This window comes from Zonotrichia leucophrys, chromosome 1 (assembly GCF_028769735.1).
Source record: "Zonotrichia leucophrys gambelii isolate GWCS_2022_RI chromosome 1, RI_Zleu_2.0, whole genome shotgun sequence".
Classification (NCBI taxonomy): domain Eukaryota; kingdom Metazoa; phylum Chordata; class Aves; order Passeriformes; family Passerellidae; genus Zonotrichia; species Zonotrichia leucophrys.
This window is the reverse complement of record NC_088169.1, coordinates 62,255,396-62,270,280: the sequence shown is the minus strand read 5'-3', so window position 1 is coordinate 62,270,280 and position 14,885 is coordinate 62,255,396. Positions and strand designations below refer to the sequence as shown.

Here is a 14,885-nt window from a genome sequence, read left to right as displayed (position 1 = left end):
AAACTAATTTACACCTAAATGCTATCTCCCTAGTAGGATGTATCTTGTAGATACAAGACACATAAGGAGAGTATTTATAGGTTCAGAACTCTGCTTTTTCAGTGTCTTAATTTTCTGGAAGGATTAGCCCTCCCTGCCACTGAGTGGTATATTGGAAAGAGATCTCCATCTCTTTCCAGACCCTGTGGATCTTCCCTTCCCTACTGTTGACCAATATTTGATTTAGGACTGAGGCATCACACTGACAAATAAGGTCCTTTAGGAAATGGAACATTAACAAATTACTCATGGGCATTGCTGCGTTCCTTCTGAACAGTGATAAATGTGTTTTCTCAGTATTGTTTTTTTCAAATTGTATAAGAAAGAAAACCAGATAAAGTGCAACATCTTAATAATCCCAGTGCTTACATACATGGCAAGATTTGCTGTTGCAGACACCAGTCTTTTAAAAAACCTTTGAGGCGAAGATTGTCATTTATTGTGGGCTAAATCATGAATCTTTGTAATGTACTAGGGAGGAAGTATTTGCCATATCTGCACAAAGACTCCTCTTGGTGTCTTGAATGCTGATTTAAACAGCAAGATGCTGTTTAAATCCCAAACTGAAGGCACTGTGATCCAAGTTGCCCATTGTTAACAGAGGATGTTTCTGTCTTCTTTAGGATTTAAAATTTAGCTCAGCATCTTTGAGGAAATTTAAAAAAATATTCTTATTTATCTATAGTTATTTCAGTAGGGAAAGTGTCAGAGCCCAACATGCATAACATGAAAAACTAACTTTTTTTCATGTTATACATGAAAAAGTCACCTTATGTGTTTGAAATATTGCAGTTCATGCTTCTTAAATGATTTTCAAAGTCCCTGTGTAAGGCATGTGTCTAATTGGCATGAGGTTCCAAATGTGTTTGTGTTTGCTGATATTGTCAGCCGTAGTGAGCAGCTGTCTGAGTAACTCACCAGCATGGAAGAGAGGTATAAACTCTGGTTTTCATCTTGCATCATGAGCAGAAAAAAAGCTGTCACAAAAAACCAATCCACTCTGTGTGCCTGGAAGCTGTGACACCAAACAAGGATAAAGGACATCGATGGGATTGTTTGTTTGTCTAAGGAGGCTGGGTACCCCTGAGCTATCGCTGCAAATGATCACTGGCAGCTCACTTCAGTTCAGCATTAAAGCTGCTATCCTATTTTGCTGTGGGTGCAGTGTGGATCACCCTGCTGGTGTAGGGATCTAAGTACATTATTTTGATCAGAACTGTAAGAGAAATAACAGCGAATAATAAATATGTAGGAGAAAAGCATGATAGTAGCAAATATGCTGAGACTGAAGTTTAATTGAGAGATGAGCTATTCTGGATTATGCTAAAGAACATGTTTGGCTGATTGCCAACAAGATGGCTTTGCCTGCTGCGTTTTAGTCAAAGATTTTTGCTGATAAGCACAAGATGAAACTTTCAAATTGAGGAACTTCTAGGCCACACTGCTGTAGTTTTGTAGCCTTGATTCTTCTTTCAACATGAGATCTACTGTATCGTTTATCTTTTTCTCACCCTTTAGTAACAATTAAAATGGCAAAAACTTGTCTTCAGAAGGAAAGAATCACAATCTAGCTCAATCTCCTCTTGTCTCCTCCTCAGCCTTCCACACTGTAGGAATCAGCTGAGACAAATCATTTGGACAGAAATGCATATGGATATATGGACATATGTGTGATATCTTCTGAGAGAAAGGTAGAGGGAAATATTTCTTGGGAGGAATATCCTATCAGGGATATTCTGAAGAGTGACCAGGAATAGGCAGGTATGCAAAGGTGCAATAAATGTGGGACAAATATTGAATATGTCCGAGATACAACGGAAAACACGAGTTATTTTTCTGGCCTTCAAGATGCTTCAGATCTGTCACAAGAGTTTCTGCACAATTCTAAGGACTCTTCTCTCAATCCTCCCTGCTGGTGGCATGATCCAGTGCAGGCTGTGCTTTGGGGGAGGATTGCTGGGGCTGCCTCTTTGATGTCAGCTGGGAGGGAAGGTCTATTGCAGAAGAGAGCTGGGGAAGTATTCCCCATCCCTACAGAAAGCCGGATGTTGGAAATTGAACTTGTGAGTGAGATAAGAAAGAGAAAAGGAGTTAGAGCTATGAGCTCTGGCAAAGTGAAAGGCAGAGTTTTGTGTGTGCAGGGGGACAGTCTCACATTGCCCCATGGAACAGCTGACAGCTGTTTTGCAACAGCCAATGCCTCTTATTTCATCATATTTCAGAAAAAATAAGCAAGTTTGAAGAGACGATAGTAGGAAATTTATATATGCCAGGGAACATGTGTCATGCCCCTCTCCAACAGCCAGACAAGTTATCATATAATTAACAAAGTACCAGTGCATTAACAAAGCAAACCCCTGATGGTAGAAAGTGAGTAAATTTTAGTAATGTTATTGACTTTCTTGAAACCAAATTCACAGTTAAGTTGTTCCTAACTAAATATGCTTGTGAAAGGCAATGTTGTTCCATGAAATGTGCTTTTTTGCTTTGGGGAAAGGTACAACTTTATGTCTATCTATGAAGTGCCATTTCAGGTCTTCAAGGTTTTCATTGCCTTGCTTGCAACAACGCTTAAACACCAGAGCAGTGGAGAAAAATATCAAACAAGGTAACCATTTAATACAAGTCTTGGAAACCTTGAAGTTTTAATGGCTTTGCCATTTATTATTTATAGTGCATGGTGGGTGTACACTTTGCCAAGCAATGCATAACCAGGCAGCTCCTCTGAGTATGGCTTCAAAATCGAAAAGAAAATGGAAGAACATCAATATCCCCGTGTTTCAATTTAGCAATTATGTTCAGGTTTAAGATTATTTTAGTTCTTCCTTTATATTCCAGTTCAAAAATAGTTTGTTATTAGATCTCTTAAAACATCAGTGTGGTCATAGGTTCTTCTGAGGATAAGGTCAAATACAAGGAAGCTTTAGGGCATGGCTGTGACATATTGGTTGGAAATGGTGGCAGGGAAGGGAATGCTTTGCTAGAAGCTCTTTTGGTACCAGTTTGCTTGTATTCTCAGCAGCTTAGGGGAGAACCTCTTCCCTTTTTTACACCAACTGGTAACTCAGCAGTCTTCTGGGGAGGAAAGAGTGTATTTACACAACTTTGTTTTGCTTTTGCAATAGTGGGTTTATGCTCCTTGCCAAACTAGAAAGAAGTGTTGCTTCCAGGCAATGTTGTAATCTGGATGTCCTGAAGCCATCTGAATCTCAGACTGTCTCAGGGAGTTTTCTATTTTCCTTCTGAATGTTTATTACCTTCCATTTATTTCTTGTTGGCAGTTCCACTGCCTTGCTTGCACTGACCCAGGGAGGTGTCTTCCCCTTCTCAGCATCCTGCCTCAGCATCTAAGCATGTGCTCACTTTCACCTCGTTCTCCCTGAGACACTTCAGCTCTTTCACTGATCTTCCATCACACCAAGTTCAAGATCCTTCCTCCCAGCTGCTCCTGATCTTCAATATCTCATCTGTGCTGGCAGCTAAGCTGTTTGTCTTCAGTTGACAGCAAACTCCCCTCTGTCTTGCAAACCTCTCCCCTGCCCAGCTTTTCTCTTTGCTTCTAGCCATACATCACTTTGCTCAAAGCCATTGCCTGGTTTTCCCTTTGCTCCTTCCTCAGGTGGCTCCTCAACAAATGTTCCCTCCAAAGGAGCTCTTTCAACTTGTTCACATTGCTCATCATCATTGCTCATCCGCATATTCTCCTTTGCTCTTATATCACCCTCTGCATTTTTTCTCTGCATCTGCCTGGTCATACTGATTTTGCAAACAGTTTGGAGTGAAGCATTGCACTCTGTGCTTACAATGCCTTGTGAGTTATCAGTGATTGAACTATTCGCCCAGGATTGTTGGATGCCCAAAGTATTTTCAGTTTGCATGGGGGATGGTGAAGTGCTAAAAGAGATTGAGCTCTAGAAGCACATGGCTCTACTCTTGCTGGTTAAATCAGTAAAAATATTGGGCCTGACCTCTCCTGCTACTATCCAGAAGCATTTTACACCTCTCTGTGCCTCAGTATTATCATTTAATGATTTAAGCAAAATAAGCATTTTAAATACTGAAAAGTGGCTTTTTGAAAGGGGATTTTTCTCCATTTTTGCGGTGTGTTGCTGAAGCTTTGGACTTTCACTCACTTGATTTCCTTATGTTTTGTTTTTCCTACTTGAGCAATTTAAAAAGTGACTGATTTTTTTTTGTTGGGAATAACTCTGAAGCCTTTAAATCTGAAAATTCTGGTGCCTTTCTGAATCTCAGTGTTGTGAAACCACAGTGGGGTATTAACCAGCAAACCCAGTGGATTTAGATACTGGAACTGACAGGCTGAAGTCAAGAGGTGCTGTGAGGGTGAAACTGTACAAGAAGCTCAGTTGTGTGTTGGAGCAGGCAGTGACCATCCTTCTGTCACCCGAGGAGAACCACCCCTCAGGTGATGGAGAACCAATTCTCATTCTTGGTGTGCACCTGAGATGAATCTGATTGCTCAGCTAAGTGTGGTTACCTTCACAACCTTAGTTACCTTGGTTTCTTTATGTCAGTAGATAATACTGACATAAAGAAATCAAAAGAGGCCATTACAGCTATGCCCTTCATCCTATTATTATTAGTATAAATGTCCACATATGTAAACATATGTACTTCTAATAGGATTCTTTGTGCTTAACAGATTACTTAATTACATATCAGAGGTCACAACTTCTTATGCAAGCTGGAAGATGCCATTTTATGTTGGTGATACTTTTTTCTCAAGGTTACTTTGCAAAAGTAATGTTATAGGCAAAAGCCTGTAATGTTTCCTACCTCTTAAGCCTAGAACAGTCTTCGTGCTATTAAAAGTTGTGTTACAAATTATATTGCTTGATCAAGTGAGTGGACTAGAAAGAATGACCTTGCAGTGGAATATGGGCTTTCTGGCTGATAGTGTAAGATTTTCACGTGTCCAGCTGCATTTTAGTTAACCCACAATTTGTAAAAACACCGAGCAGGCAACAGAAAAAGATTGGCAGTGAGAAATCAGAGGCAGGAAAGATACCAGGACAGACTGGGGGAAGACTATGGATGTAACTTTACCTAACATACATAGCTCACATTGCTAGTGGATCATAGGGGTTTTTGAAGGTAATCCTTGAAAGTAGGGTGGTTAGAACCAACTGCAAGAGCAATGGCATCATGGATTCTGCTGCACTCCTCTAGTTATCAAGGTCAGAGTGAATAGACTCATCACATGGACTCATCCTAAAACCACAGTGATTAGGCAGGAAAAGGGTGCATGGTACTACTGGGAGGCAGCAGACAAGTTAACGGCATGAGTTTCTTTTGGTTTATTTCAAAGCCGTGTCCATAGTGGTTTTCACAGACACAAGGAATCGATGCATGAGTTCTGCAAAGCATTGACTCTGAAGCCCAAATAGGCTGTACATAACTCTGTGTTTTTACACAAATTGCAAACCTAGGGGTTTTTTTAAATTGTGCAGTGTGAATTTTAGTTTGGGAATGGCACATTTCTGATTTTTTCCCCCTCATTTGATTACTGTATCTACTGCAACTACTTCCCAGGATCAGCTCAGGTTTCCATTCTACTCTATTTAAATAGTTGTTTGGTTAATTAATACTTAAAGAGACATAGGACACTATAGTCATTCTCACAAATATAGAATAATAGATAGTCTGTCTCCTGAACAGTTTCCTCATGAATATATTCAAGGGACAGTAGGTGCATGAAAGGCAGATGGGGATAATGTGCATCTTCTGGCAGTGTATTTAGTGATGCCATAAAAGAAACTGAACTTTCCCTTCCTGATTATTAAGGAAAGTGCCTGTAAAGTGAAAGTCTAATCCTTGCTCCTGTTTTATATCTTTGATGAGAGGAAAGACAGGAAAACTCCTTCTGGCCACACATTCCTAAAGCCACACAGCCTCAGGCACTAACTTAGGCACCTTGGGAGGAAAATCCTTAAACTCCCACATATCCAGGGAGAGAAGCGGCTGACTTTTGGGAAGCCAGACCTGGTGCTCTGAGCACCTTGTGAAGGAGCATCTCTCAATCCCTCCACCTTGTCAGGGTGAGCAGCTTCCTCATTAGGTACCCAAAGGTATGTGGTGCAAATGTCCCCTGAGGTTCTGGCTCCATCCCAGAGCCCTGGGAAGCACCCAGGGCTGCTTCTGTGCCAGCACTGCTGAAGAAAGGACTGGATAATTGAGTTTCCAAGGGGGAATAACAAGAACCAGCACCATTTAGTCAATTTTCTCCATGAGAAATGAAAGTCAGCAGAGGTAGGATTTAATTCCAGTTAAATTAGTATAAATAAAACTGTTGTAATTTTGAGCAGGGCCTGGCAAAACAACAGGAGGGACATGGAATTGTGTCTCATCTCCACAGGATTTTATCCCTTCGCTTGATTTCAGGATACAGAGAGGAGCTGGGTTTGCAGCTATGGCGAGCAGCTCCAAAGCTTTGAAAACCCAAGTGAAAACCTCTCTCTGTTTCATCACAGCTGCAAACTCATAAAGCACCAAATGAAACAAGTGTCTTCTCCTTGCAGACCTGCCCCTCACAGAAGTCAGGATGGCATCGGCAGCACACTTCTCCGAGGAGGAGATGGCAGAGCTCCGGGAGGCCTTCAGCAAAGTTGGTGAGTGCAGCCAGCAGCAGAGGCACTGCTGAGGTGTGAACCTGTGGCCAGCTCTTTTCTCATGATCTGACTGACCAGCTGTGAGGAAATGGAGTTTGTTCCAGCACTGATCACACATCAGCCACAGAAAGCCCTTTTCCTGCCACTGCAGGCCTCCCAGATGAAACCACATCAGCTCACTGCAGAGCACTGGCCTCTTGCACAGGGGATGTTGGGGCTCCAGCAGGATTTACAAAAAAAACCCCGCAAAAGCTGTACAGCAAACCATGTTGGAAATATTCTCAAGCATTTTCCCAAGAATATTGTTTATTCATGACAAATTATTTGGAAGGCAAAAAATGTTTTATTTTAATGTAAATTGAATATTCCCTGTGGGAAGGAAGAATGTGGAGAGGACAAATGTGCAAATGGATAAAAAATTTGTAATCCCTTCACAATGACCTTTCAATCCCCATATTTCTACTGTGTGTTTTCTTTCCAAACCTTTGACATCTCATCTGATCTGTCTCCTTTAAAGTCACATGGACCCATCACTGTCTACCCAAATTCTAAGAAAATGGCTTTGTGCTTCTCACAGCTCACTTAACTCCTATCAGCCTCACTGGATTATGCACTCATCAGCTGTCCTTGCTGATTCAGGTTGATTTCTGAACACACAATAGTCTAGTCTGTCAATCTTAAAAATCTGGTCCGAGTGTCCCATACACCCAATGCCCTGAGAAGGCAAATCACAGAATCCTGGCATGGTTTGGCTTGGAAGGGACCTTAAAGATTATCTAGTTCCTACCCCATAGCCATGGTAGGGACACCTTCTACTACATCTGGTTGCTCCCCCAAAGGCTGGAAGGAAGCTCTCATTCCTCTCCCAGACATTTCCCTCTCCAAGTCCAGATCCTTTTGTTCCATGCCATGGTGAGATGGATGGGATGCTCTTTGCAGTCCTTGTTAATCCTGCTACTGATGCTGAGAGCTGAGTGTCTTTTTGTAGCATGTGACTCAAATTGCAACTTCCTATGCAGGAAGTCAGCTCACACTGCTCTGAAATCACCTCAGCCTCCAGGATGGGGCAAAGAACCCTGCAGAAAAAAAAAAAGACACAGATAAAAAGCCAAATATAAATAAACATACATATATATATATATATATATATATACATGTATATATACACATATATATACACCATATAACTATATATATATTTATCTGTGTCATAACCACAGTGTTTGAACAAAAACTCTCCATGTGATGAACTCAGTTTGCTTTTTTTTATCTGTGAAGTGTTTCACTAAGTGGAGAATAAAGGATTATAAACCTGTATTGGTCATCTTCTCATCAAATACTACCCTGTATTGGTGATCTTCTCTACCAAATACTTGCAGGAAGCTCAGCAGGAGTATTCATGTTAGCACCATCCCAGAGAAACACAGAAGTTTTTATTTTGAGGATGACCATATGCAGTTCCAGCCTACTTCTGATGTAATTAGATCCAGAAAACAGGTCAAAATCACAAATTATATCTATGGATAAGTGCATATGTGTATTGTGTCAACTTTATTTTTTTTAGCTGTTCTGTGGACTGGATGCTTCCTTTATAGATCACATTTGTCAGTGTGTAAACCTTAGAATAGCAATTATATCCTTTAAACCTAGCTTTGTTAAGATATTTATATGTCTAAACTTATAAATTCAACACTGTGAGGTTTTGTTTATTAAAAAGGGATTGTAATTCTTTCTTGAGTGTGAATAACACCAAAGCAATTGAAAATACCAGATTTCAAGACAACAAATCTTTGTCTATAATGTACCTTTCCTTGGATAAAACAAAATCAGCCTTTATGTGCAGAAAATGTCACTGGGCTGGATGTAGAAAGTAAAAGTTTGCTTTAATCTTTGCAGATATCAGCGGGAATGGCTTCATCGATACCAATGATTTAACAGAGGTGCTGAAGGCTGCCAATCTCCCTCTCCCAGGATACAAAGCCAGAGAGCTCATTCAGAGTCTGACAACCACGGGGAATGGCAGGATCAGTTTTGATGAATTTATTTCAGTAAGTAATTTATTTCAGTCACTCAGGGTGATCTCCAGGGCACAGCAGAGGCACAAGCACAGGGTCTCATGGGCACCTCATTAATCCAATGAGTCTCCTCTCCGGAAAAGTTGAAATCGGAAAATAATCAAGCTAGAAATTCTGCAATTTACTGGACAATTTATGTGAATACAGCTGCTCATTGCATAAATGTCATATCTTTCAGTTTGGTTCATGCAGCAAGATACAGTTTTTCAGTTATACACTGAAAAAAGATGATGTTCTGGCTAGATGATTACAGAAAATGTAAGCAGATTGAAACTGAAATCTTCATGGGGCACTTTTTAATCAAAAAACTTATTTTTCTGGTCTGAATTGGGTCAAAAGCAAATGCTAAAATAGTGGAATTTCCCATGGGATGGCAAAGTAGGTTTTTACTTGCTCTTTCTTCAAAACCGAACTGCTGTGCTCCAAAGTAACATTTTTATTACCTAACTGATCTTTGTTCCCTGATTTGAAAGCATAAAAGCTGAGTTGAATCCTTTTGTACCTCAGCAGATGATACACAGATTGTACCCAGAAACCCACTGAAAATACTAAAGCTGCCCTTCCCTATTCATGAAGCAATGAGAATGTGTCTCCTGGCCCAAGAGATCACTCTTTTAGCTTGGTTTAATTCTCTAAAACTCTAAAATACTCTCTCACGCTTGAAAGATTTTCCAAGACCTGAAGAGTGATGATGTTGCCAAGTCATTCCGGAAGCAGATCAACAAGAAGGAGGGGATCTGTGCCATTGGTGGCACGTCGGAGCAGTCCAGTGCTGGCACACAACATTCCTACTCAGGTGGGTGCACCTGGCCCTCCCTGACAGCAGCAGCACAAACACCTGCCCACTGCTGCCCCTGCTCACCAGGGAGGTTCCCCACTGCTGATAGCCCATTTCACTGCGCATTTTAGCAGGCACTCATTCTGTAAACTCTCCTTGCAACCTGGTAGTTCCTGACTTTTTCCCATGGAGGGTACAACTCCATCAGGGCTTTTCTCCCAGCCCATTTCTCCAAGCTGAAAGTTGGTTGCTGTTGTTAGCTCCTGGGCACAGCCCACTCTGAAGCAGTTCCATGGGGAGGAGGTCCTACCCTTGGCAATCTTCTGCAGGGACAGTAGTTGGGGATTGACTCTCTGGGGAAGGGAGAACAGAGGATGCTTCCAAGGGCTCCATCCATCCTCTGGGAGCTACTGGGAGCCATGTGAGCTGCTGCTGGTACAGGATAGCTGTGCTTCAGCCCTGCTGAGCTACAGGCACATCTGCCTATTACCCTCTGAATGCTCTTTGTCAGAGCCCAGTCCTGGCCAGGCTTTTCTAGATATTCCACATGAAGAGGGTGTAATGTGCAATACAGAATTGTTTGAAGTTATGTGGGGTTTCTGTTTAGCAGAGTGGTACAACACTGCATTCAAATTACAGTGAAAGCACAAATTACCACTTGCAGAGCTTAACATCTGCACCACACATTAGAAGCAAATGGACTTCATTACCAGTCTCTGTAATATGCCTGATCTCATGACCCAGACAACCCCCAGTGAGTGAGAAGGGTATTGAGGGAGTATTAACCAGCTCAAGCCCATTGCTGCCCTCAGCTCCTTTGCTGGTCTCCTGAGAGCCTCTTCCATGCAGGGTTTTGTTGATTAGTCACACTGGTGGCAAAGGCTCCCCCAGGAGTTCTGCCTGTGTCAGTAAAACGATGGTAGAGGCACTGCACAGCAAACTGATGGATTTGACGTTGTGTCCACAGAGGAAGAAAAATATGCCTTTGTCAACTGGATTAACAAAGCCCTTGAGAAGGACCCCGACTGCAAGCACGTGGTGCCAATGAATCCAGAGACAGATGACCTCTTCCAGGCGGTCGGTGATGGCATAGTGCTTTGGTAAATGATACCTTTCCTTCTCACAAATGGGAGCCATGAGTCTGCAAAAACTCACATTTCTGTTCAAAGTGAACCTGCTGAATTTACATGAAACTCAGGAGTGTTTGCAGACTCAGGGCATTGATAATACTAGGATTTTGTGCTTCTTTTATCTTCAGAAATATAAAGCATATTTCATGCTTAATGAGAATTTTTTCTTGCCTCTAGACACTTACAATTAGATGAAGTAAGTGAAATTTGAGGAGCTTCTTGGTTTTATTTTTGCCCAAGGACTTTTGATGTTTCACACAAAGCAGCACAAAATAGTGAGTGCTTCCACAGACATTTTCTGCACAATAAATTTCTCATACAACTTCACCTTGTGGCATTCTTGGCCTCATTGTACCTATAGTACAATCTGTATGTAGCCCATAATAAATGCTTAAGCATTGAGTGTGTGCCTATGTGTATATATGTAGAAGCAGAGGGTGATAATCTGTTTTTGTTAAGTAACTCTCTAGCTCTTTGACTTGTCCTGCAATGTAGAAAACTTGTATTTTGTGCACATATAGCTTAATGTATTTCTTGTTATTTTTTTCTTTTATTTCCAGTAAGATGATCAACTTTTCAGTGCCAGATACCATTGATGAGAGAACAATCAACAAAAAGAAACTCACACCCTTCACAATACAGGTACTTAAACACAGCAAAATCCTTTGCTTTTCCCCTTAGGATGCTTTTGTGTAATGACTTAGAGGAAAGGCTGGTTCTGCCCAACACAGTCAGGCAAAGTTTTTTGTGGCACAGTGAGATGCTCAGGTCCGTGTCATAAAAACACAAAGACTTATATTTACATTTCTTTCCGCACATATGAGCAACCTGACTAACCAAACACAGTGAATAATGTTCACCAGATCAGAGCTTTAGATGCTTTGTGGTAGATGCTCTATGAATGCAAGAGCACAGAGATAATACAGTGACCAGTTGCCATTGGAGTATCTCTCAGAAGGCTGAATCCCTCTTTTAAGGCATGGCAATGGACCTGAACTCACACTGCTGTTGTTGCAGTCTGATGTCCTCACCAAAATACTAACTGTGACCCTGGAAGTGCCAGTGCAACATGCCTGGAATTGGACCATTGCTGTTGCATGCCTTTTACAAGCCAGTGTTTCACCTTGAATACTGAATCCCTCCTTTATTTCTATCACATGCACATATCTATGATTGTTTAAATGGGCAAAAAGGGTGTTAATTTTCACTACTTAAAGTTTATTGTGCTTCTCACACAGCAGTATGTAGAGAGATATTTTTATATTAACAATATCTATGTACCTGGTACAGAATATAAATAGATATATGGAATAGATATGAACCTAATCCAGTTTAGCCCTCAGCTACTCTGATTTGATGGAACATTAGCCAGACTCGAGTAAGCTCAGAAGCCATTAAATTGGATTTTTATGCTGTATACCTCGTTTTTCAGTTCTAATCATTTTGGTCAGCAGCATAACTTAATGATGCAGCTCAGATCAATCCCTGTCACATGTAGACATGATTTGATCAATACAGCTTCCACTTTAACTTAACCCTTTTACAGCTGTCTGCTGGAGAAAAGGCAATTAATTTGAAATGGTCCATTTTTTCTAGCTTATGAGAATTTACACTATGTCTCTCTCTGCATTTTATATCTAATCAGATCTCCCTGTCATGACAGCAGTGCTGAAATTCATGTGAAAAACTGCAAAGCTGTGTGATAAATTATATTTTCCAGGCCTCTTTGCCTGCCTTGCTTGCCCTCTGTTTACAAAGCCACCTTTTTGTATAGTGGTAGACCTAAGGATCAGATTTTTTAATTCCCTTTATTTTAAATGGACAGGAAATGGCAAAGGAACATAATAATGTTCCTGAAATATCACTTTTATTTCTGCCTGTCACTGTGAATCACTGAATCCCTCAGCTTCCTCTGCATGCTCCCAAACCAGGAGTCCATACTCCAAAGTTCAAAAAGAAAATGTCCAGATATTACCAGTTCTGACCATGGCTGAACTGCAAGGCTAAAAACTCATCAGGTTTGTTCACACTGATTCCTGGGACAGCATGTTCTTTGCAAACATTGCCAGCTAGCAGCTTAGTTGTATCCTAGGTATCAGGGCTTTTGCAGAGTGCTCAGGGAGAGGCAAGCCTGGAATATCTGCCAGTTGATGGGGCTGTAGCTCCTTTCCTCCACCCCCCAACGTGTGCAGCACTGAGCAGAGGAGGGTTTGTCCCATGCTGAAGCTACATCTGTACTTGAGCATGAGCTTGAGCAGTAGGCCTGGGGAGAGCCTGGCCTGGGTAACCAGCATTGAGCCAGGACATCACTGTGAATGTGGCTGTATGCCCTGAGCTCCAGTGCCTTGTGACCTGACATTGGCCACTTCTGCCAAAATGAGATCCTTTCTGTCTTTGTGTTGAGACCCAGAATGTGCCTGTAAATCCCCAGGAGAGTCTGCATTGCCCTGCTTGCTGTGGCCAGACATGTATCCTGGGCTGAATCAAAAGAACTGTGGCCAGCAGGTCATGGGAGGTGGTTCTGTCCTTTTATTCCCCTCTGGTGAGCACCCAGAGCACCTACCTGGAGCACTGCCTCAGGAAAGACATGGTTCTGTGTGCTTAAATGCATTTACAGTGAATCTGCCTACAGATTCCACTCATTTTGGCTGCGCTCCCTTCCTGTAGCCTCAGCTCAAGTTCTGCATCATTCAAAAGTTCTCATCTTTTTCTAGGAAAATCTGAACCTAGCCCTGAACTCTGCTTCAGCCATTGGGTGCCATGTTGTTAACATTGGAGCTGAAGACTTAAAAGAAGGGAAACCTTACCTGGTTCTGGGTCTTTTGTGGCAAGTCATCAAAATTGGACTCTTTGCTGACATAGAGATCAGCAGGAATGAAGGTATGTATGGCTCTTCCTTTCAGTGCCCCACTGTCGTCACTGCAGAGGCTTTAGGATAAAGCTATTAAAAAAAAAAAACTGGATTTTAATTTTTTTCTCCAAGTATTTGTTGTCCGTTTTCTTGACTGGTCTAATTTTCCTTGCTTTTCACAAGCTTCTGCACTCAGAAGTCCAAGGCTTTCTGCAGAGTTGTGTGTTCAGAGCCTTTTCATACTCATTGGGTCAGGAATGGTGGTCTGCGTCCAAGTATATTGGTGTATTGATGCTAAATCTGGGATAAGCAAATCTGCATTCAGGAAGCTTGACTCCTTCTTGCTCTTGATTGCCAAACATCTTTCTTTGTGAGATCATAATTATAGAATCATAGAATAATTTAGGCTGGAAGTAACCTGTGGAGGTGCACCTTGGAGATCTGACTCACCCATCCAGCCACCTGCTTTCACCCATACAACATCTTAAGTGCAACATCTTAATGTCAGATGAGGTAGCTCAGGGCCTTTTCCTGTGTTTTCTGGGCAGCCTGTTCCAGAGCCCAACCACTCTCGCTCTGATTTTTTTTTTTTCCTAGTTAGAATCTAGTTGGAATTTCCCTTCTGGCACCTTGTGTCCACAGCTCCTCATCCTTTTCCTGTGCATACTGGAAAAATGCAGATCTGGCCTCTCTATAATAGTTGAAGACAATACTTGCTCCCCTCTCAAACCTTTTTCCAGGCTAAATAGTCCCAGTTTTCTCATCCTCTTCCCTTATATCACAAACTTCCATCCAAACATTTTTGTGTCCTTCCACTAAACTGGCTTCAGTTTGTCAATGTCTCTTTTATACTGGGGAGCCAGAAACTGGACCCAGCATTCCAGGTGTGTCTCACCAATGCCAAAATTCTCCATGAAGTAGCTTCATCACGAAGGCTGCGGGTGTACTTGCAGCCCACAAAGCACCTCATCTTGCTGCTTTGTTCCCCATGCCTCTGGACAGTCCCTCACCCAACAGTGACACTTCTTTCCTCCAGTTTCTGTGCAGGTATTACCTTCATTGCCTCACCCCTTCCACATTTCTGTCCCTTTCATTGCCAGAGCCGCCAGTTCCCATTCCTTTGTAGGTAGCCTTGCCCTGCTTATTTGCTATTTTTTCCCTTTCTGGTATTTTCTCCTTCACTTCTCATCTAAGACTTCATCTAAGGCTAGACAAGCCAAGAAAATTCTGATTTTTTTCAGGTTCTCTCTTTCCCTCATAGCCCTTTTCTGCAGCTGTTTCAGGTAGAACTCCCCTTTCTTGAACATGAGACCCTGTATTTCCAATGAACTGTCATGAGCACATTATATCACGGCAGTAATACATCCCAACCTCTATGGGAAT

At 41.8% G+C, this 14,885-nt stretch overlaps 1 protein-coding gene across 10 annotated transcripts in view; it reads left to right on the top strand.

Annotated features, from left to right (window-relative positions):
- Positions 1-14,885, top strand: part of LCP1 (lymphocyte cytosolic protein 1) — a 50,668-nt gene that overhangs the window by 23,169 nt on the left and 12,614 nt on the right. For all 10 annotated transcript variants that reach the window (XM_064714624.1, XM_064714660.1, XM_064714633.1 and 7 more), the window contains 6 exons: positions 6,579-6,668; positions 8,565-8,716; positions 9,410-9,539; positions 10,489-10,621; positions 11,212-11,293; positions 13,366-13,531. In XM_064714624.1, coding sequence (XP_064570694.1) covers positions 6,579-6,668; positions 8,565-8,716; positions 9,410-9,539; positions 10,489-10,621; positions 11,212-11,293; positions 13,366-13,531 — 753 coding nt within the window. The remainder of the gene's footprint in view (positions 1-6,578; positions 6,669-8,564; positions 8,717-9,409; positions 9,540-10,488; positions 10,622-11,211; positions 11,294-13,365; positions 13,532-14,885) is intronic.